This window comes from Cucumis melo, chromosome 6, assembly GCF_025177605.1.
Source record: "Cucumis melo cultivar AY chromosome 6, USDA_Cmelo_AY_1.0, whole genome shotgun sequence".
Classification (NCBI taxonomy): Eukaryota; Viridiplantae; Streptophyta; class Magnoliopsida; order Cucurbitales; family Cucurbitaceae; genus Cucumis; species Cucumis melo.
Window position 1 is genome coordinate 33,858,687 of NC_066862.1, and position 22,096 is coordinate 33,880,782.

Genomic DNA, 22,096 nt, shown 5'->3' on the forward strand with positions numbered 1-22,096 from the left:
ACATTTGATGGAATTTGCTTATAATAACAGTTATCAGGCTACTATTGGCATGGCACCGTTTGAGGCCCTGTACGGCAGATGTTGTAGATCCCCGGTTTGCTGGGGTGAGGTAGGTGAGCAGAGATTGATGGGTCCTGAGTTAGTTCAGTCTACTAACGAAGCAATTCAGAAGATTAGATCACGCATGCATACCGCTCAGAGTAGACAGAAGAGTTATGCAGATGTGAGGCGGAAGGACCTTGAGTTTGAGATAGGGGATAAGGTGTTCTTAAAGGTAGCACCTATGAAAGGTGTCTTGCGTTTTGAAAGGAGGGGAAAGTTGAGTCCCCGTTTTGTTGGGCCATTTGAGATTCTGGAGCGGATTGGCCCTGTAGCTTATCGCTTGGCGTTGCCTCCATCACTCTCGGCAGTCCATGATGTGTTTCACGTTTCTATGTTGAGGAAGTACGTGCCAGATCCATCCCATGTAGTGGATTACGAGCCACTAGAGATTGATGAAAACTTGAGCTATGTTGAACAACCTGTTGAGGTGCTTGCTAGAGAGGTGAAGACGTTGAGAAATAAACAAATTCCCCTAGTTAAAGTCTTATGGCGGAATCACCGGGTAGAAGAGGCTACATGGGAGCGTGAAGACGACATGAGATCCCGTTATCCCGAACTGTTCGAGGAATAAAAACTTTCGAGGACGAAAGTTCCCTAAGGAGGGAAGAATGTAACGCTCCGAAATTTTTTTTTTAAGGTAAAATTTTGTTCTCGTTTTATTTAAAATACAAATTGATATAATAATAATATAATATTAATTATATTATTATTATTAATGTTTATTTTATTGGTTATAATATTAATATTATAAATATTATTATAAATTAATATTATAGAAATATTGTTATTTCTAAAACAACAAAATAAATTATTATTTATTTAATATTAATATTATTAATATTATTATATTTATTACTTCATTATTATTATTATTATTATTATTATTTAATATATATATATATATTATTATTTAATTTAATTTATTAATACTTTATATTATTTAAGATTTATATATATATATATATATATATAATAAAATTTTTTAAAAACAAAAACCCTAAACGCGCCGCGCAGCCCCCCCCCCCTCGAAATTTCTTTTCTCTCCCGCAGCCCCCCGACGCCCGAGCTCCTTCGCCTTCTTCTTCGTTCGTCTGCCGCGCGCCGCCATCCATTCCTCCTTCTTCCTCCGTTCTTCGCCTGGCAGTCCGTCTGCCTTCACGAAGCCGACGCCGCCACCATCTCCTTTCCTTTCCCTCCGTTTTCGTTTCCTCTCCGCCGCGCCACCGCCACCCGAACCATCCATTTTCCTTTTCTTTTTCCATCGTTCTCTCGTCGTTCTACCACCGCCGGCGTACTCTCCGTCATCAGCTTGTGTCTCCAACGCCGACCGAGCACGGAGGAAGCGCCGTCGTTCGCCGGAAGGAAAAGAAGCCGCGGAATCGTGCTAGCCGTTCGCCCGACCCGACCCGGTTCCAGCTGACCCGAGCCCGTTTCCGATCCGAGCCACACAATCCGGGTGAGCCGAGTTGACCAAGCCGAGCCGCGAGCCGTACCCGAGCCGCCATCCTTGTCCGAGCCGAGCCCTAAGCCGAGCGAGCCGCGAGCCGAGCCGCGAGCCGAGCCGCGAGCCGAGTGAGCCGAGCCGCGAGCCGAGTGAGCCGAGCCGCGAGCCGAGTGAGCCGAGCCGCGAGCCGAGTGAGCCGAGCCGAGGCCAAGCCGAGCCGAGCCACAAGCCGAGCCGAGCCGAGACCAAGCCGAGCCGAGCCGAGGTGGAGCCGAGCCGAGCCGAGCCGAGCGCCTTCAAGCCGAGCCGAGCTCCTTGTTTCACCAAGCCACCTAAGCCTTCCTTCCTCCGCTCCGGGTCACGGTGAGTCTTCGGTAAGGATTGTTTTCGATGAATTCTCTAATGTTGCTACATCCGATTAGGGTTTGAATATTGGAATAAGATATGGCCCTACTTTTCTCCCTTGAAGGTAGTGCAGAGTTGACGCTTAAGTTCTCGGGTTCCGCGGCAGGCCTGGTTGGAGATAGCTTCCTTCCCTTGGGTAAGTCAACGGATGACCTTTTTAAATCAACTGCTACTAAAGTCATCAACTAAAACCTTCGTGTTTCGTTTAGGTGGATCTGTTGAGCGTAGTTTTCAATCGAGGGGCATCACCGAGTTTCAGGTAAGGGTTTTCCTACTACTGGACCCCGAGTCCAGGCTAAAACCGTAGTAATCCACAGGGGATTACACGTTAGTGACTGTACTGAATATCTGTATGCGTGTTGACTGTTAAGTGCTGATATTATTTTCGGTCTGATGAAATTATACTGTGACTGCTGTTGTGGATTGAAATTATGTGTTGATGGACCTTAAAGTTACGGTTAGTATGTATTAAACTCTGGTCTGGATGTGGTTCATGGAGTTTGGATGGGAAAGACAGTGAGTCCTGTTTTGGTTGGTTAGTCGTTTGGGCCTAGGGTTTCCCTATTGGAGTACGAATCGGTAATGCATATAGCAACTGAGGGTGTAGATGTTTAAGCCTATACTATCTGACTGATAAAGCCTATGGCGGGACTGTAATATGAATGCCGTTGTGATGTGACTGATGTAGATAGTTTGGTAAGGGCTGAGGGGTAACGGTTAGCTTCATCTATGGGGTAGTGTACCTTACTGATGTGTGCATCCTTCGGGAGCACTAGACTGATATGTGCATCCTTCGGGAGCACTAGACTGATATGTGCATCCTTCGGGAGCACTAGACTGATATGTGCATCCTTCGGGAGCACTAGACTGATATGTGCATCCTTCGGGAGCACTAGACTGATATGTGCATCCTTCGGGAGCACTAGACTGATATGTGCATCCTTAGGGAGCACTAGACTGATATGTGCATCCTTCGGGAGCACTAGACTGATATGTGCATCCTTCGGGAGCACTAGACTGATGTGTGCATCCTTCGGGAGCACTAGACTGATATGTGCATCCTTCGGGAGCACTAGACTGATATGTGCGTTCTACGGAACCACTAGACTGTTATGTAGGGTACCCCCGAATAGGAAGTTAACTGATGTTCCCTAACGGGCCCAGTAGTGGGTCCCTTACTGGGTATGTTTATACTCACCCTTTCCTTTCTTTAACTTTTCAGGTAGGGGTACAGCGAGGGGCAGACCGACGAGAGGCAGGAAGGAGGCGTGAAGGCCATATGGACGCGTCCGTTTTTCTTTCGCTTCCGCTATGTATTTTGTCAGAATATTTTGATTGTGATTTTTGGACTGGTGACTTGACATTTTATTTTGTGACTTTTTGAGGTATTAAAAATAGGGCCCGAAACTGTCTTTTGTAAGGTTTATAATGTTTTACTGAATCGTATCTGGTCTGTTTTAAATTTTATTTTGAATGGTCGAGTTTTGGTATTTGGTAGTGACCTCAGCTTAGTCCGGAAAAGTTGGGTCGTTACACATCGTCTTTCTTTTTTTCTCTTTATTTTTTACGTCGTTTAAATATGAGTAACCAAATCTGATTTCTTTCTATCGTCTTTCTTCTTTTTCTTTTTAGCTGCATCCATTGTCTTTTTCTTTTCCTCTGTTTTTACGTCGTTTAGATTAGGTAATCAAATATAAAAGATCGTGTATAAAGAATCTTGAAAAAAATTGTTTAGATTGAAGTAGCAAAACCTAAATGATCGTGTAACAAAAATAAACAATCATATAGCAAAAAAAATTTAAAAAAATCGTTTAGCCAAATCTAAACGATCGTGTACCAAATTTTGAAAAAAAAAAATTGAACGACCAAATTTAAACGATCGTGTAACTTAATTAAACCTTTGTGTAACCAAATTAAATGATAGAATTGAAAAAATAAACCGTTTAGATTTGACTATCCAGATCTAAACGATCGTGTACCAAACAATAGTCAAATCTAAACGACTGTGTACCAAATATATTATGCATATTTTTGGTATTTTTTATTGTGGACCTGTGGAATTTTTTCTGTTTTTAGAATTGTTCTATACAATGTAAGTATTTTGTCGTTTTGTTATATTTTTTAGTATTTGATGTTCAATAGTAAATGTATATCATTTTTTTAACGGTGTTTAATAATCTTTGATAAAATGTAGATTTCTTTTAATAATTACTATAAATATATATTTTTCTAAACGGTCTTTAATAATCTTTAGCAAAATGTACATATTTTTTTCAAAAGTTAAGTTCAACAAATATCTATTCTTCAATTTTATAATTAATAGAAAATTTGCATAATATGGTAAAAATTTTGAAAAAATTAACCCATAATCTTTCTTTTTTCATATTGCGAATATGACAAATATGTTGGCTATCAGACAATTATCGAAAAGCTAAGAGAGCTATCAGAGAGTTATTCGCTTTTAAATTTACTACTTTTACAATTTAAACAATGTAGGGACACGGGCATTATTTTCATAATTGTTTTTGCTATTTTTGCAAAAATCTCTAATTAATATATTATTAAAAAAATTCTTATGTCTAATATATTATTCACGAATTAAAGAAAATACAAACAAAACAAAAGTTGAATACAGTATGGTTATTATTATAGACACGTTTTTGATGCTGTATTAGAAGTATTTGACACGTTTGGAAGACTTGGAACTGAGTATGTAAGGAAATAAACAAAGAAAGAAGAAAAACAAATGGCAAAGAAGATGATGAACGTGGAAGAAACATAGGAATCTCCATAGCCATTAAAAGCCACACAATACATGCTTCAAAATTCCACGTCTCATCCATGCATTGCTCTCTTATTCCTTCAAATACTCATCCTTTCACCCACCACTTTTCTCCCCCACTCTCCTCTTTAAACATTATACTCAAAACCCATATAATGATGTCTACTAAACCACTCGTTTCCATCCTCCTCCTTTCCCTCTTCCTCTTAGCAGTTGCTGCCTCCGACCACCAGTTCGACGATGAAAACCAACGCCAACGCCCTTGGTTGCAGAGGTGCCGTCAGCAGGTAATTCTCGCCTTTCGAGTTCCCTTTTCTTTATAGTTTCATTTATTCTCTAATTATAGTTTCATACTATTTTTTATTTTTATTGTATTGGTTGGGATGGGAACATGCATACATCCACCAAAGTATTTTGGTTGTGTTTTTTTTTTTATTTTTAAACAAATAACTATTTTACTTTAATATTTTTTAAAAATTAATTATTTTGGTAATTTTATATATTTTATTTAAATTTATATTTCATAATTATTTAGATTTCATTGCCTAATTATTAGTTTAGACATTATTTAGTAACTATTTGAGTTTTTGATTGTTTTTATTTTTTTAAAGTTAAAGCTTCTCTCTTTCCAATTTCTTATATGACTTTTTAGCTAAATCTTAAAAATAAAAACTATCTTAGAGATTTATTTCTTATATGACTTTTTAGCAAAATCTTAAAAATAAAAACTATCTCAGAGATTTATATATATATATATATATTTTAACTCTCAAAAACTAAAATGGTTCTCAAAAATATTGGTGAAAAACTAAATAATGAAACTACAAATTTAGACATGGAAGAAGGGTTATTATAAGATAAATTTTCAGAAAAATCTAAAAACAAAAAACTAAGAGTCCTTCTCATAACCTTTTAATTTTTAAAAATTAAGCATAATTTGCATATTCTCTCTCAATTTTTTAAAGCAAAAGGTTGCATTTTTTGCTAAATTATATATACATACATATATAAACTCTTTAAATACCACAGTAGAGTTATATACGCAAAAATTTACAAAATTTTTTTCAACCAAAATAAACAAATACAAATTTCACATTTCATATAGAACAAACCGAACATTCATAAATCCCAAAGTTTGAAAACTAAGAAAACACATAAATTTGAAAATAATTTTGTTTTAAGAATTAAACTAACAATTTTGAACTCTTTGAAAAAGAAAACGTTATAACTCACCACACACAAATGTTTTATTTCACTTTATATTTCCCAACAGCCAAAGATAACACCTATCATGTCCGCCCTAAAAATGTGACAGATTCGAGGAGGCGAAAGGCTGCGCCACTGTGAGAGGTTACTGACACGGCCCCGCCGCTTCCGGCAGCTGTTAGCAGCGGAGGAAGAGGAAGACGCAGTGGAGCATCTGGAGGAATGCTGCCAGCAGCTGAGAGGGATGGACGATGCATGCCGGTGCGAGGGGCTTCGTCAGATCATACAGCGCCGTAGGCAGCAAGGGCAGCTGCAGGGGATGGACGTTGGACAAATGCTGGAAAGAGCTACAAACTTACCGTCGGTCTGCCGTCTCAGCCGACGCCGGTGTGACCTCCGATCAACCACTCCATTGTAGAATAATAAGAGGAAAGAAAAGAGAGAGAGAGAGAGAGAGAGCCCATTGAGGTTGAACAATCTGAAAAATGGAGCAATAATCAATAAAATATGAAGGCTCCCCAACTTAGTGGGAGATCTATGTACTAATGTTTTAAAGAAACATCACTTAGTTTCTTTTTTTTCTTTTTTCTTTCTTTTTATTGGTTTAATTTTCTTTTCTTTACCTTCTTCTTCTTCTTCTTCTTCTTTTTTTTTTTTTTTTTTTTTTGGTTTTTGTTTTTGTTTTGTGTGTTGAAATCGAAATAAATCAAAATAAGTGTTAGGCTCCTACTTGGAATAATTATCGTTGAATTTTACTTATTTCGTTTACTTCATTTAATTTCGTTGAATCTTAATTATTTTGTTTACTTCATTTAATTTTGTTTTCCATTTTAATTTAATGTGAAGCAATTAATTTAATAACTGAAGATGTTTTCGAAAATACCAAAATGAGCTCATTTATTTACAACAATTTTTCCCTTATTAAGGATTGGAAGTTAAATTACTAGGTTCACTTTTTCATCCTTTTTCTTTTTTAGAAAATTACCTTTGTAAAAAAGATGTATCTTTTTAGTAATAATCAATCTATGCATTTTTAAATTGTACTTTAAATTGTAATTCTTTTTAGTATAAACAATTCTTTTTAGTATAGTTGTTTATGGGAAACTTACATAAATGTAACAAAATTGTAAATTATTTACGGTCCGTGTGTCATTTTTTAAATATTCGAGATTTGGTCTTTCATCCTTCATTTCTTCCTCACAATTCGTTTTCTTCATGTTATTTCGTCTTCCCCGTGTTTCTTTCGTTCCCCTCTTTCTTCTTTTCTCTTTTTCTTTTCTACGATTTCTTTTCATCTTTCTTATTTTTCTATTCTTTATTTATGTTGTTTAATTTTTTTATTGTTTTTTTCTTTTTCTCTTCGGTTTTTTTCGCTTCGATTTTAAGTCCATCATCTTTCTACTTTTTCTATTCTTTTTTTCACTGCGATTTCTTTCCGTAGTCTTTCTTCTTTTATTTTTTTTACGCTTTTATATTTGGGTAACAAAATCTAAACGACAGACTGTGTACAACAAAATAGCAAAATCTAAACACGATCGTGTAAAAAAAATAAAAGAATCTTGAAAAAAAAAACATTTAGATTGGAGTTGCCAAATGTAAACGATCGTTTAAAAAAGTAAACGATCGTGTAAAAAAAATAAAAGATCTTGTATAAAAAATCATGAAAAAAAAATCATTTGGATTGGAGTAACCAAATGTAAATGATTGTGTAAAAAAAAGTAAACGATCGTACAAATAAATCTAAACGATTGTGTAAAGAAATCTAAACGATCGTGTACCAAAGAATTAAAAAAATCGTGTACCAAATTTAAAAGAAAAAAATCGTTTAGATTTGGGCAATCGTGTAACAAAATTAAATGATGAAATTGAAACGATAAATTGTAGTCATATCTAAACGATCGTATATAAATTGTAGTCATATCTAAACGATCACATATAAATTGTAGTCATATCTAAACGATCACGTATAAATTATAGTCATATCTAAACGATCGCGTTGTAGCCATATCTAAACGATCGTGTTGTAGCCTTATCTAAACAATCGCATATATACTGAACCATATCTAAACGATCGTGTTGTAGCCTTATCTAAACGATCGCATATATACTGAACCATATCTAAACGATCACGTATATATTGAATTATATCTAAACGATTGCGTATCAAACAATAACCAAATATAAATGATCACAAATATATTACGCACGCGTTATTTATGGCTTGGTTGACGAGACATTTTCTATATTTTACACAATGGGTCTGTGTGTTTTTTCCGTTTTTAAAGTTGTTTATATAGAGTGTAAATATTTTGATGCTTTTTTATATTTTTGAAAAGATCCTAATTTTATTGTGATAAAGTAAAAACATTTTCTAAAATTCATCTCTCTAAAAAAAATCAAACAGAAAATAGTCTCGGAACAAAGACATTATTAAAACTCAAAGACAAAACACTCCTACTCATCCAACCTTGGATACTAAAAAGTAAATTTTACTTCATTTCCCGTACTAAATGTTATTTTAGTTTCTAATAATTCTTTTTAAAAGAAATAATTAAAAACAATTGATGTACATACATTTGCATTATATGTATAATTGTAACTAAATCATTTTATTTTAATCCTATTTTTTAAAAATTTGACTTTAAATGTCTTATAATAATTTTTAAATTAAACTACTTTATGCCATTAAAATTTGATTAAGCATTCAAAAACTCAAACATAAATAACATAAGAGATCAAAATAAACATAAATTTAAGAAACGATAACAAATTATTATCAAACAAAGTCCAATACAATTTGACATTTGTGCTAAATCACCCTGGTTTCTATTTTTAGATCTTAAAAAAGCACAATATAATGTTCTCAATAATTTAATTTATTTTCTAAATAATATGAGATTAATTTAAAGATTAATTCAGATTAGAGAGGGAGAGAAGTTGATGAGATGAGAGAACAAGTCATTAATATTGATAGCACGTACATAATAATAACTGTGGTATGTAATTAGTTTTTAATAATATATAACAGAATAAAAGTTGTGTTATTTAATTAAAACTAATTAAAAGCCACCGTGTACACGAATAACCAAATGCAATACAGAATCATTCTTAATATTATTATATGCAAGAGTTTGATGATCTTCGACAATCTTTCCTGCATAAATAATCTTTTGTGATTCAGCAGGTATGCCATATTTAGCTTCTAGTTTAGCCTTCAAACTTCCAATTGAGGCCGTTGGTTCCACATCCAAACTCATTACTTTCCCATCATTCAACGCCTTCACAAATATCTGCATCTGCATTCTTATTTTTCAGATTCACAACACAAATTAACGTAACTAAGGTCCTATTTCATAATCATTTTGTCATTTTATACTGTAGATCATCAACAAAGTTGAAATGAGATTGTTCCCTTGAAATCTTATGAATTCCAAGTTCTCGAAGGTTGATTTTGATATGAAGCTTTGATTAGTTGGTTTTCTTTTTTTTTTTTTTTTTTTTTTTACTGAAAGTAGAAAAGTGAGGACGTGTATAATTATAGTGGAAAATATTATGAGTTCTTGCATTCAATGGTTTATTGTGGAAGAAGACGATTGAGTCCTTTTTTCAAGAAAAAAGAAAAATTAATGAAGAAATGTACATACAATTCGATTTCTATTCTCACCTCTTTGGAAAACTAAATTGTTTAATTTGGTGTTAATTAAGAGTCATTGTTTCTTTGGGTTGAGTTTCTTCTAAGACGAAGATTCTCAAACAACCATAAAACTCTAATAAATTAATTGAGAATAATATTTTCTTTATTTTAGTTAGTAGTTTGGATAATTACAATTTTCTTATTAAAAAGTAAATTTTTAAAAATAAAAAAACTAAAAGAATATATAAAATAAAGTGTAATGGTTTTTTAAATGATGGGTAATAATTCGTTTCTTTTCAATTTTCGAAAAAACTAAATATATAAAATTAATAGGAAGAAAATATGATATTTAATAAGGAAAGAAGATTTGATTTTTTTTTTCTATGCATATAACGATTATTTGGAAAAGTAAACTTTCAAAAGAAGAGTTGTAGTGAAAAAAAAAAAAAAAAAAAAACTGAAATGAGCTATAGCATAACATTGAAAGTTAAATGTAGAAAGAGAAAAAGTTGAGAAGATAAAAAAGTTATAGAAAAGAGGTAGCCATAATATTGATAATGATGATAAAGAAAAACTAAAATGTGTTATTTAATTAAAACTTATTTAAAAAGCGACCACGAGTACAAAGAACAAAACACAATGCAGAATAATTCTGAATATTATAATATGAAAGAGTTGGATGATGTTGAAGCATCTGCATAAACAAGTTTTTGAGATTCAACACCTATATCATGCTTAGCTTCTATTTTAGCATTCAAATTTGCATTTGTGACCGTTAATTCAACCATATCTAAACTAATTATCATCCTATGAAATGTCCTCACAAAGATCTGCATCTGAATTATTTTTAAAATTCACAAACACAAATTAACATATAAAGGCTTTATTTGGTAGCTATTTCTGGTTTTTAAGTTTTGAATTTTGAAAACTAAGACTATCATTTTTACATAGGAAAAAATTTGGAGATGGCAGTAATGTTGCTTACTTTTCAAAAACAAAATGATTTTACGGATAATAGGAGTTGAGTTATTCCTAATGTTATGCTAAAAAGCATCATCAAAATTCAAATGGAATTGTTACCTTGGGATGCTGTGAATTCCAAGTTCTTGAAGGGAGTTTGATGCAGCTTTAGATTGATTGATTTGTATATTTGAAAGTAATGAATTGAGAACATATATATTTATAGTGGAAAATACTATGAGTTTTTGCATTAATGCTTCATATGGAAGAAAACGAAGAGTCGTTTTTTTTTTTTTTTTAAATAAGAAAAAAGCACTTTGATTTCTATTCTCGACTCTTTAGAGAAACGAAATTGTTTGGTGTTCATGAAAAGTCATTATCTCTTGGTTTTAGTGTTTTTTTTTTTTTTTTTCCTTCTAGAGACGAGGACTCTCAAACAACCATTAAACTCTAATAAATTTGGGAGGAACCATAATTAAGTCTAGATAATTACAATATTAAAAAAACATATCAGTAATATTTAGGATATTATAAGGGAAAAAAATAAAATGAATTAAGGGATATTTTAAAAAATATAATAAAGCGACAAAATATTTACATTCCATAGAACAATTTTGAAAACGGAAAAAGTTTACAGGCCCACAATGGAAAATACAAAAAATGTCATGTGATTAATTGACACTCAACGGGCGTAATATATTTGGCGGTCATTTAGATTTTGTTATTCTTTTCCTACACGATCGTTTAGATTTGACTATTATTTGATATTTGTACTTAATTGTTTAAATTTGGATAGCAAAATCTAAACGATTTTTTTCAAGATTTTTCCATACACGATCGTTCAAATTTGGATAGCCAAATCTAAACAATTTTTTTCAAAATTTTTTGGTATACGATCATTTATATTTGGTACATAATCATTTAGATTTGGGTAGCCAAATCTTAATGATTTTTTTCAATATTTTTTGGTACACGATCGTTTAGCTAGATTTGATTGTTTAAATTTGGGCAGCCAACTCTCGATGATTTTTTTTCAAGATTTAGTACACGACCGTTTATATTTAGTGTACGATCGTTTAAATTTGATCATTTAAATTTGGGTACTCAAATATAGACAGTTGTTTTAAGATTATTTGGTGTACAGTCGTTTAGATTTGACTATTTTTTTGTACACGATCGTTTAGATTTGGTTATCCAATATTCAACGATTTTTTTCATGGTCTTTCACTACAAGAAATCTGGCCTTTAATGTCGGTTTAAAACCGACATTAAAGGCCTTTAATGTCACTTGGCGACCGACATCTTTGCGAGCGTTATTAAAGGCCTTTAATGTCGGTTGGGCTTTAATGTCGGTTTAAAAGCGACATTAAAGGCATCTTTAATGTCGCTTTTAAACCGACATTAAAGGCCTTTAATGTCGGTTTTCAACCGACATCTTTCATAGTGTTATTGAAGCCTTTTAATGTCAGTTGGGCTTTGATGTCGGTTTAAAACCGACATTAAAGAGGCCAACAATGTCGGTTTATAACCGACATTATAGATCCCCAATAATGTCAGTTTAAAAACGACATTAAAGTCTTGTTTTTGGATCCATTTTTACAAATTTATTTTTATTTAATTGCTGCATTATTTTCCATTTTTTATAAATTGACAGTCGATCCGTGTAAATAAATATTTTTTCTCAGGCCAACAAATCAATAAAATTAATATTATTTAGAAACTTTAATATTTGTCTTTTACATTTGCATACACAAAATGAAATCTTAATATTATATTTATATATAGAACCCGAACCCAGTGAGTAGGTTTCCCGGTGCCATGTCCCCGAATGGTGTGTAGCCAGCAGCGCCACACAACATATAAAAAAGCGTTGTCACCCACACACTCACTAGAGTTGCCTTCTTCATTGTCTTAGCCTCTGAAGGTGGAGATTTTAGAGTGTCCTGTTCCACAAAACATAACATACCTCCATCAATCAAATTGAAAAAAGAAGAAAAAAGGAAAAGGAAAAGGAAAAGGACATCGATTCTAGTGCCATTGTTAGCTGTCCTTGACTTGCCAATATTTCAGCATATTTCTCAACAAACTTGCATAAAGTTACACTAAATCTCTTTTGTCCGGTGGCCAAAGCAAGCACGATAGTTTTTTCCATCCAATCCTAAGCAAAGCAAAAGGTTCAACTCTATAGTCCAATACATAAGTTCAATATTCAGTCCCTACACAACATTTCAACCATAGATAAATTGCCACAAAAACATATCAGTAAAATTAATGTACCTGATTTTTTCTCAACTATATTGTATCTACAAGACAAGAAACAAAATCAAAGAGAGTTCGCACCCGAGCAGCCACATCTGTAGAAATAAGAAAATAAACTTGTTGTTTCTTGAAAAGTTCCAAGGCCTATACATAACAAAATCAAATAATGATCAGCATGCAGAAGGGGAAACTGAGGGTCTTAATTAAATTATTCATACAATAAACATGTTATTAGGAAATCACTCACATCAAGAAGTTGAACTTGGGTAAGATTTCCATGAAGTTCAGTACCTTCAAAACCAGCTAATCCAAATAAAATCTTTAGCCTATGAGCAGCCTGTTTGGTTCTCAACCAAAAAGAATGAAAATAAATCTGACTAGTTTATAGAAAAAGTAATAAATTAATTAGACTCAGTCGATCCAGAAGGCAGTTGCTTTTAAGAGTAAAAGAATTAGATGCACCCTTCCAGTTAAAAAGTGCAAAAAATAAGGTTGAGCTAGCTCATGAAATTTTCGTCTACAATTCCTAAATACAATAACTTTAGAAGTTAATGTCTTTAACCATAAAGATAGGAGGACAACTTCTTGATTCACTTCACGCATTCTACGTAATCTGACCACCCTGCAAGCAAAATACACATTATCGGTAACTAAAATATCATCCAACAGACAAAAGGCTTTGAGCTTGCCAAAGAGTATTCAAGGGTAAAAAACTGAAAAAAGTTCAGAAGCTAGAGAGTATTTAATGAAATGTGTTTATGATTAAAATTTTCAAGGGTTAAAAACAAAACAAAAATGTAAAAAATAGAAACCAACTTATTTAACAAAAATATAATAAACTTACCTTCTTTCCACCCTTCATAAAATCTCTCCAGCTTGAAACCTGATAATGACAATACAGTACCAGATTCTTTTGGGATTAGAAATATGGTGGGTTTGTTGTAACTTACCAATATTAAACTTTATGGAAAAATAAAAGGCAGCTGATGAGAAGAGCCTCCCATTTTAAGCCATTGCAATAAATTCCTCTCACTGGGAAAGTTTCAGGCCTAGCACAAAGCTATGGACCTTTCCCTGACATTCCCAAAGATATCTAATGGGTATTAAACAATTGTCTCCTCTAAGTTGACAAAGCTAAAAGGTTCACCTTCTTCTTCTTCTCCCTATCTATTTCCCCATTATCTGACACAAAATCAGATATCAAAAGTTACAGATTTTTCAAACAACCCCATTAAACAAAAATATTCAAGAAACTAAAAACTAAGAAATGAGAAATCCAAAAGAGATGGCTATTATGAATGAGCAGATGGGCTTTGGGTTCGAAGGTGGGGTTACGCCCCAATGCACTCTCCATTCATTAAAATAAAGAAACCCCACATAGAAAATCTCAAATCAGAGCAGAAAGAAAGTAGAAATTAATGGAATTACCCAACAGAATAATAATGAGAATACTAGAGTCCATTATTTTTCATTACTAAATCCATCTTCCAAATGTGTATTATTGAAATAAAGACTATGGAAATAGCAAAATGCAAACAACCCAAACGATGATATGACAGAATAAACAGTTTATTAAAAAAAGAAAGAAAAATTATAAAAACTAAGGAATGAATGAAGTACATACTTTAAACTTTAAGGATAGAGTGAAAAGATGAATGAAGAAAGGGGAAAATTCATAAATAAAAGATTAGAAAAGAGAAAGGTTTAGAAGGAACTAACCCCAATTAAGAGGACATTGATGCGAGAGAAAACCAAGAAGTAAGCGAGAATATTGTTCCTCAGAAATCTTTCTTCAATCTGCCTTCTTCCTCAGAAATCTATATGCAAGAAAAGCAATAAAGATTATGAACAATCCTTCCCAAATATTAGAATTCGAAAGAATCCAGAGGAAAATAAAATTATCTGAGCATCCTGCATACCCTCATCTGCATCTTTCTCCTCCTCCATTCTTGTTCTGTTAATATTTCTCGAACCTTCAATTTTAGCTCTTGCTTGAATTCTTCTGTACTCTCATACTGTTGCTCATATTTTCCCTGTGCCAAATCAACATGGCATTAACATCATGGGAACCAAAATCCAAAATTATAGCATATACTGCATATAAATCGTGTGAATACATCAACTACGGTCCAACCAAATTGTGGTGGGATGGGACAATCAATTTAGCCTTTATATTGATTCGATTTGACCAGTTCGTCAGCAAACTTAAGGCATTGTAAATAAAGAATGAAGAGCAATTGGAATATTTCTCACAAAGGTAAGTAGTTGCAGTAATGTGCAACAGCAACAAAAATATCAGACATTTAGAATGTGTAATAGAATCCATAAGGATCTATACCCTAAGGCAATCATTTAAAAGAGTGGCTTGGATTCTGCCTCTTCAATCTTCAGTTTCTTGTTTCCTTTTTACAAAAAGCATCATTTAGAACCAAGTAAGGAAACACAAAGTATGACTCATAGGCTAAATCAATGTATTCAATAATGAATGTTTAATACAGTTCAAAGTAACCCAATCCCACCATTATCAAGGAAAACTACAGAAGAGAGAAAGAGACAGAGAGACTTCTTTTCTCTTTTGAAACTTCCGATTTGATGAAGCAAGTTATGCCTCAACGAAAACCCAGAAACCACACTTCAATTAGCAACAAGAATTAAATCTATTCCAAATACATCAACGAAACATGATTCAAGTTAGTTCCAAACGAAGGAAATGAAAAGAAAATACCGATAAAAAATGAAGCAGAAGAAGGTTTTTCTAGGACACGCCCATGAACATGACCTTTGAGGAAGGCTTACGGTGCGTCGGGGCTGATCTTACGACAAGGTAGCGATGTTCCGACAAGGTAGCGATGTTCCGACGGGTTTTTGTGCAAGATCGGTCCCAAATCTCTTGGTTTGTGAGCACTTCAGTTTTCCCATTAAAAAGAGGTTAGGGATGCGGACGACAAATAGATCCAAAGCAAAAGAAACACAAACAAACACATTACATATTCAAAAAGGGATGGAAGAAACTGACGACGACGACAGGGATGGAAGAATCTGATGTATGCTGATGGTGGTGGCGGCAGCTGTCGAAGAAGAGAGGGAAGAAAGTGATGAGATTGAGAAAGGTGAAAGAAATTTGAGAAAGATGATTGAGAAGGGTGAAAGAAATTTGAGAAAGATGAAAAATAGTGTGTAGGAGGGTTTGAGAAAAGAGTAAAGTAAGAGAGAGAAAGTTGAATTTTTACAAATTTAAAAAATAAAAATAAAATAAAAATGGGCTTTAATGTCAGTTCAAAAAAAGCAGGGTGTTTAATGTCGGTTTTAAACCGACATTAAAGCTCTATCTTTAATGTCGGTTTAAAACCGACATTAAACATCCGCTTTTTGAAAAACGACATTAAAGCCCATTTTTCACTTTTTTCACCCGACATTAAAGACTAGATTTCTTCTAGTGTTTTATATTTTACACACGATCTTAAACAACAAATAATAGTTTGATTTTTTTTTTAAAAAAAATAGATCTTTTATATTTGGTAAATGACCGTGTACCAAATAACGTATAGTTTGTAAAAAAAATAAAAAATTGCAGAAGAAGAGAAAAAGATGATGGAAAGGAAAAACAAAATTGAAGAATAAACAAGATTGAAAGAAAAAGAAAACAAAAATATTTGAAAAATTGCATAAAAAGAAGAGAAAAAAACCATGGAAAGAAAAAAAATAAGGAAAAAAGACGATAAAAAGAAAGAACAAACCTGAAATATTTTTAAAAAATGGCAAGCTTCATGAACTTTTTCATTTTGTTACATAGATCGTAAATATTTTGTCGGTTGTTATATTTATTAGAATTAACTCATGAATTAACTACTAAAATAAATTGTTTCCGTTCTTCGAAGCACTACGTAACAAGGAAGGGTAATTTATGTGGGTGTACTGTCAAAGGTTTTAAGGCTTGTCCAATATGTGGAGAAGAGACTACTTCAATCAGACTACAACATGGAAAAAAATGTATACATGGGACACAGGAAATATTTGCCAAGATATCATCCTTATAGATTACAGAAAAAGAATTTTGATGGTAAGCAAGAGCATGGAAAGCCTCCACAACCTTTGTCAGGAGAGGCCATCTACTTTAAACTAAAGAAATGATTTTTTCTTCTGGGAAGAAGTGTGGCAAGAATAATAACGAAGGTGGCAATGACTACTGGAAAAGAAGATCAGAATTCTTCGAACTACCATATTGGAAGAACTTGCATGTACGACATTGTCTGGACGTAATGCATATTGAGAAGAATGTATGCATGAATATAGTAGGAACATTGCTTGATTTACCAGGAAAAAGTAAAGATGGGATGAATAGTAGACTTGATTTAGTGGAGATGAATATAAGACCAGAATTGGCACCAATGGTTACAGGTAATAGAACTTACATACCTGCAGCATGTTATACATTGTAAAGAGAAGAGAAGTATCGGTTTTGTAAGACTTTGGCTGAAATTAAAGTTCCAGAAGGATATTCATCAAATATTAGAAGTCTTGTCTCTTTGAATGACTTAAAACTTAATGGCCTTAAATCGCATGACTGTCACGTTTTAATGCAACAATAGCTTCCAATTGCAATACGTCCAATCCTACCGAAGAATGTGAGATACACTATAAGTAGACTGTGTTTTTTCTTCAATGCGATTTGTGCTAAATGTTTCTCCGTATCAGAGCTTGATGCATTGCAAGAAGATATAGTTATGACTTTTTGTAATCTTCAGAAGTATTTTCCACCCTCTTTTTACACAATTATGGTTCATATGGTTGTTCATCTTGTGAGAAAAGTAAAACTTTGTGTTCCTGTATATTTGCGGTGGATGTACCCATTTGAAAGATACATGAAAGTGTTGAAAAGTTTTGTTCGTAATAGAAATCGACCTGAAGGATGCATTGCAGAAGCACAAGTATGTACCCATTTGAAGTGTGTATGTAATTATTGTTGAAGTGTGTTGTTGATAAAAGAGTGTTGTAGATAAAGAAGTATTGTTGATCTTGAAGTGTTGTTGATCTTGAAGTGTGTATGTAATTATTGTTGAAGTGTCTTGTTGATAAAAGAGTGTTGTAGATAAAGAAGTGTTGTTGATCTTGAAGTGTGTTGTTGATCTTGAAGTGTGTTGTTGATCTTGAAGTGTGTATGTATTTATTGTTGAAGTGTGTTGTTCATCTTGAATGAGTGTTGTAGATAAAGACGTGTTGTTGATCTTGAAGTGTGTTGTTCATCTTGAAGTGTGTATGTAATTATTGTTGAAGTGTGTTGTTGATAAAAAAGTGTTGTAGATAAAGAAGTGTTGTTGATCTTGAAGTGTATATGTAATTATTGTTGAAGTGTGTTGTTGATAAAAAAGTGTTGTAGATAAAGAAGTGTTGTTGATCTTGAAGTGTTGTTGATCTTGAAGTGTGTTCTTTTTGGTTTTGCTAGGTTGACAAAGGTCTTAACAAGGCAAAAGGGAATCCTATGGCATTCTATAGGGTATGTACTCAATCATGTTATGGTTGAATAGGCAAACATATTTGAAGTGTGTATGTGTTCTATGTTGTTGAAGTGTGTTGTTCATCATGAAGTGAATGTGATGTGTTTATGTGGGTGAATGTGTTGTCTTGTTGAATAATTTTTTTTCCTTTTCTTTTCTTATTAGGTTTTGCCACAATCCATTGGAGCAATGAAACCATGGATACGCCAATTAGTTGATGTATAGCCTTTTTTATAGGTTTGGTAGGAAATTTTTTTGTTTAAATGTAATTATTTAAAATAGTTTGTTCGTATAAAAAAACATTTGTACTAACAATTAAAGCAATATTAGTAAGTGTGTTTATTTCTATTAAAGCGTTCACCTTTTTTCCATTTGTTATTGTATTGGTATGTAATGGTATGTGTAATGGCAGGACGACAACAAATACATAATTCAATAAGAAATAGGGCTTTTGAAAAAAGTGACTAAAAACACAACTATGACATTTAAATTGAAAAATAAAACTGTCATCGAAAAAGTTTTATTGACAGTTAATTAAAGTCATGGTAAGTAAAATGATGACAGTTAAAAAGTGTCATAAATGATAAATAATGACATTTAATATCAATCATAGAATATTAACAATGACAGTTATCTTCCGTCATAAAATGTAAACTATGACAGTTATAAGCTGTCATAAAATATAAACAATGATAGTTATTAACTGTCATCGAAAATAAATAATGACAGTTATACTCTGTCATAAAATGTAAACTGTGATAGTTATTAACTGTCATCGTAACTAAATAATGACAGTTATAATCAGTCATAAAAAAAGTTCTTTCGTGACAGGTATTATATGTCATTGAAACAACATTTCGTGACAGTTTATACAACTGTCATAAAATACTTTCCATGACTGCTGCATCAATGACTGCAAAAAGCTGTCACAAAAACCTTGGATGTATGAACTTTGGACGCTTATTTTGAAAAGTTTATTGGTCTGCTTATTAAGAATGTAATTTTTGTTTGGCATGTACTTAATGCTTATGCTTATGCTTATGCATTTTCGGTAATGAATGTTGGCTAAGGTTCATTTTCTTCAAATTTGCAGGTAGTTGAAGAATCCATGGACCATGGTATCGATCAAGTTCTCATTTATGCGTCAGTTTGATTAAATAAGGTCACACATGCATGTAATATTACAGTAAATTTATCTTTTGGATTACTGTAAAATCTTTACCGATAATGTAAATTATATTTTTTATTATCAATATAAATATCTTTCTAAACATATGTGGGTAATGCTAAAATTTAGTATTTGATTTTTTTAAAGAAGAAATATATGACATAAAAATATGTGTTGAAAAAATGAAGAATAACGACACCAAACATGTGTCGACATATAAGCCTTTATTAAACAGAAATAGTGTCGTTAAAGCACATTTCTTGACAACAATTTTGTGTAACGAAATATTTACAACGACAATATATTAGTGTCGAGTTATATTGAAAGGTGACACATTTAAAGCGTCATTATAAGAGTATTAATGACAATATAATGGTGTCGAGTGATAGATAACAGTGACACATTTAAATTGTCAATGTAATAGTATTAATGGCAATATATTTGTGTCGAGTGATAGATTACGGTGACACATTTAAAGTGTCAATGTAAGGGTATTATGACAATATATTTGTGTCAAGGTATAGATAACAGTGACATATTTAAAGCGTCAATATAAGGTTATTAATGACAATAAATTCGTGTCGAGTAATAGATAACGATGACACATTTAAAACGTCAATCTAAGATTATTAATGACAATATATTAGTATCAAAGTATAGATAACAGTGACACATGATTTGCGTCAATATAAGGGTATTGATGACAATATATTAGTGTCGAGTTATAGATAACGATGACATATTTATTGCGTCAAGGTAAAGGTAATGGTACAATTTTGGTGTCATCTAAGCATATTTAATGACACGTTTTTCAAAGTGTCGTTAAATAGCCTTTCTTGACAGTGGCTTCAATGACGCGAAAATTGTATCGTTGAAAGTCTTTATGACGCAAAACTTGCGTCGTTAAAACCCATATTTGTAGTAGTGCAGGATGACAAAGTTGAAGCTGAACAAAATCAAGAAGATACAAGAAAAGGGAAATAAAATTTGAATGAAGATGATGATATTGATAATAAGAAAACCGAAGTAGAGATTGACACTAATGATAGTGAAGAAGATGCAACAGAAGAACTGGAAATAAAAGGACACAAAAGAAAAATTAAAGAAAAGCAAAGAGAAAACAAATGGTGGTGACTAAAAAAAGCCAAAGGTTTCAAAAATGATATGGAGACAACCAATCTCAAAGCAAAAAGAAAATAGCAAGAAGAACAAAAGAAGAATATCAACTCAAGAATACATTTATTCCTTTCCATCATTTGACCTAAAAATTTCTCAATATTTTAGAGGCGATTTACAATGTTTGTAAAGCTTCAAATCTGTACATTTTACCTTTCGAAGATTTCTTTGTTTTATACTCGAGTAATTTTTATTTCATTCCACTCTTAATATCCTACATCATCCAGTAAAACGTATAACGGGATCTTTACATTTATTATCACGATCGTTTAGATTCAACAACACTATCGTTTAAAAGTATAACTGCACCATACTACACGATCGTTTAAATAATATCCTTCACTATCATGTAACTTGTATAGCAGCATTGTTTATATATAAAATGTATAACAACATCATTTAAATAATATCCTACATGATCGTTTACGTCTATCGTGGTGACAGTATGAATTATTAGCAGCACGATAGTTTAAAGCCAAGTGGAGTCCATGCGTAGAGTTTGCGTGTTGTAAATAATCAATTAATTCACATTTATTACCGTTTAACAACAATAGCAAAAGATTGTTTAAAGATGTTGAAGATTGATAGTGTTGGTTAAATATCAATGATAGTTTACGTCTATTGTGGAGACCGTATGAAGAGATTAAGGCCACATGGAGACCATGCAAAGACTTTGGGGTTTTTACATTTTGTACATAATCAATGCGCATTTGTTCCTACTCACCGATTAACACAAAAAAACTCTTCGTTTCCCAATCTTTGATCTTCATTTATTAACATTTCACTGATTTTTGGATCCTTAATCTTCTTTTTAAACCTGTGATCTCGAACCATTAGGTTTAAGGTTTCCAAAATTTTTCTCTCGAACATTTCTCTCTCTTAAAATGTGCTTCAAGATGTTGCTATTTCAACCAAGAACAACAAGATCGAAAAGAGAAGAAAGAAAAAGCGTGCAAGATGCAGATGGAAAGGAATTAACGGTAGATTTGACAAAGAAAATGTGATTTTGATTCCAAAAATGTCTATAAGAGACTATGGTAAGCTTTTACCTACTTCATTTTGAAGCCACCAAGCATTAATTTCCATCTCGCTCTGGAAGTTTGTAACTCATCGAAGAAGGTATGTAATCATTTTAACCAGGACCACCGTTCCTGGTTAAAATGACAGTATAATTTTTTTGGTGGTCGAAACAGAACCAGAGAAGGTTTTAGTTGCTAAAGAAGTAACGATGAGGAAGGAGATGGAGAGTAAGAACAAAAAATATAAGTTGCTCCAAAGTAAATACGAGTTTCTGAGGCTAGACAATCTTACTCGTGTTTCCATGGTCGACCAACACAAGATTGAGGTTGTTCCTAAATGATTTGAGAGGTGAAAAAAACAATCGATGAGTCGAAGGAGATGTAGAGTGAGATTCAACAACTCAAGGAATTGTACTACACTTGTTAAACAATAACATGTGGAAAAA

General features: G+C 32.8%; 2 protein-coding genes and 1 long non-coding RNA gene across 6 annotated transcripts in view; 1 reads left to right on the plus strand and 2 right to left on the minus strand.

Annotated features, from left to right (window-relative positions):
* The first annotated feature begins 4,628 nt into the window (after positions 1 to 4,628).
* On the plus strand, positions 4,629 to 6,521 carry LOC103501607 (2S seed storage albumin protein-like). The gene is made up of 2 exons (XM_008465219.3): positions 4,629 to 5,020; positions 6,049 to 6,521. The coding sequence occupies exons 1-2, from the start codon at positions 4,793 to 4,795 to the stop codon at positions 6,355 to 6,357; spliced, it is 537 nt and encodes a 178-aa protein (XP_008463441.1). The 5' UTR covers positions 4,629 to 4,792; the 3' UTR covers positions 6,358 to 6,521.
* Positions 6,522 to 8,998: 2,477 nt separating this feature from the next.
* Positions 8,999 to 22,096, minus strand: part of LOC103501611 (polyubiquitin 4-like) — a 127,502-nt gene continuing 114,404 nt past the window's right edge. Inside the window, exon 4 of the mRNA XM_051085711.1 lies at positions 8,999 to 9,236. Within this exon, the coding sequence (XP_050941668.1) occupies positions 8,999 to 9,236 (238 nt within the window). The remainder of the gene's footprint in view (positions 9,237 to 22,096) is intronic.
* Positions 12,239 to 15,043, minus strand: LOC107992328 (uncharacterized). Of its 4 annotated transcripts, none has more exons than XR_007821466.1 (6): positions 14,712 to 15,043; positions 14,512 to 14,609; positions 13,637 to 13,974; positions 13,040 to 13,414; positions 12,811 to 12,887; positions 12,239 to 12,691 (listed from the first exon to the last, which is right to left on the minus strand). It is a non-coding gene; the product is annotated as an uncharacterized LOC107992328 (long non-coding RNA). The 4 variants fall into 4 exon arrangements; XR_007821468.1 differs by having other exon boundaries at positions 12,242 to 12,691; positions 12,811 to 12,936; positions 13,637 to 13,675; XR_007821465.1 differs by having other exon boundaries at positions 12,243 to 12,691; positions 13,637 to 13,675.

Bases quoted from the DNA above. Each gene is read 5' to 3' on its own strand.
- LOC103501607 (XM_008465219.3), top strand. From the start codon at position 4,793: ATGCATTGCTCTCTTATTCCTTCAAATACTCATCCTTTCACCCACCAC. The intron at 5,021-6,048 runs GTAATTCTCGCC...AAAATGTGACAG, and splicing joins TGCAGAGGTGCCGTCAGCAG to ATTCGAGGAGGCGAAAGGCT.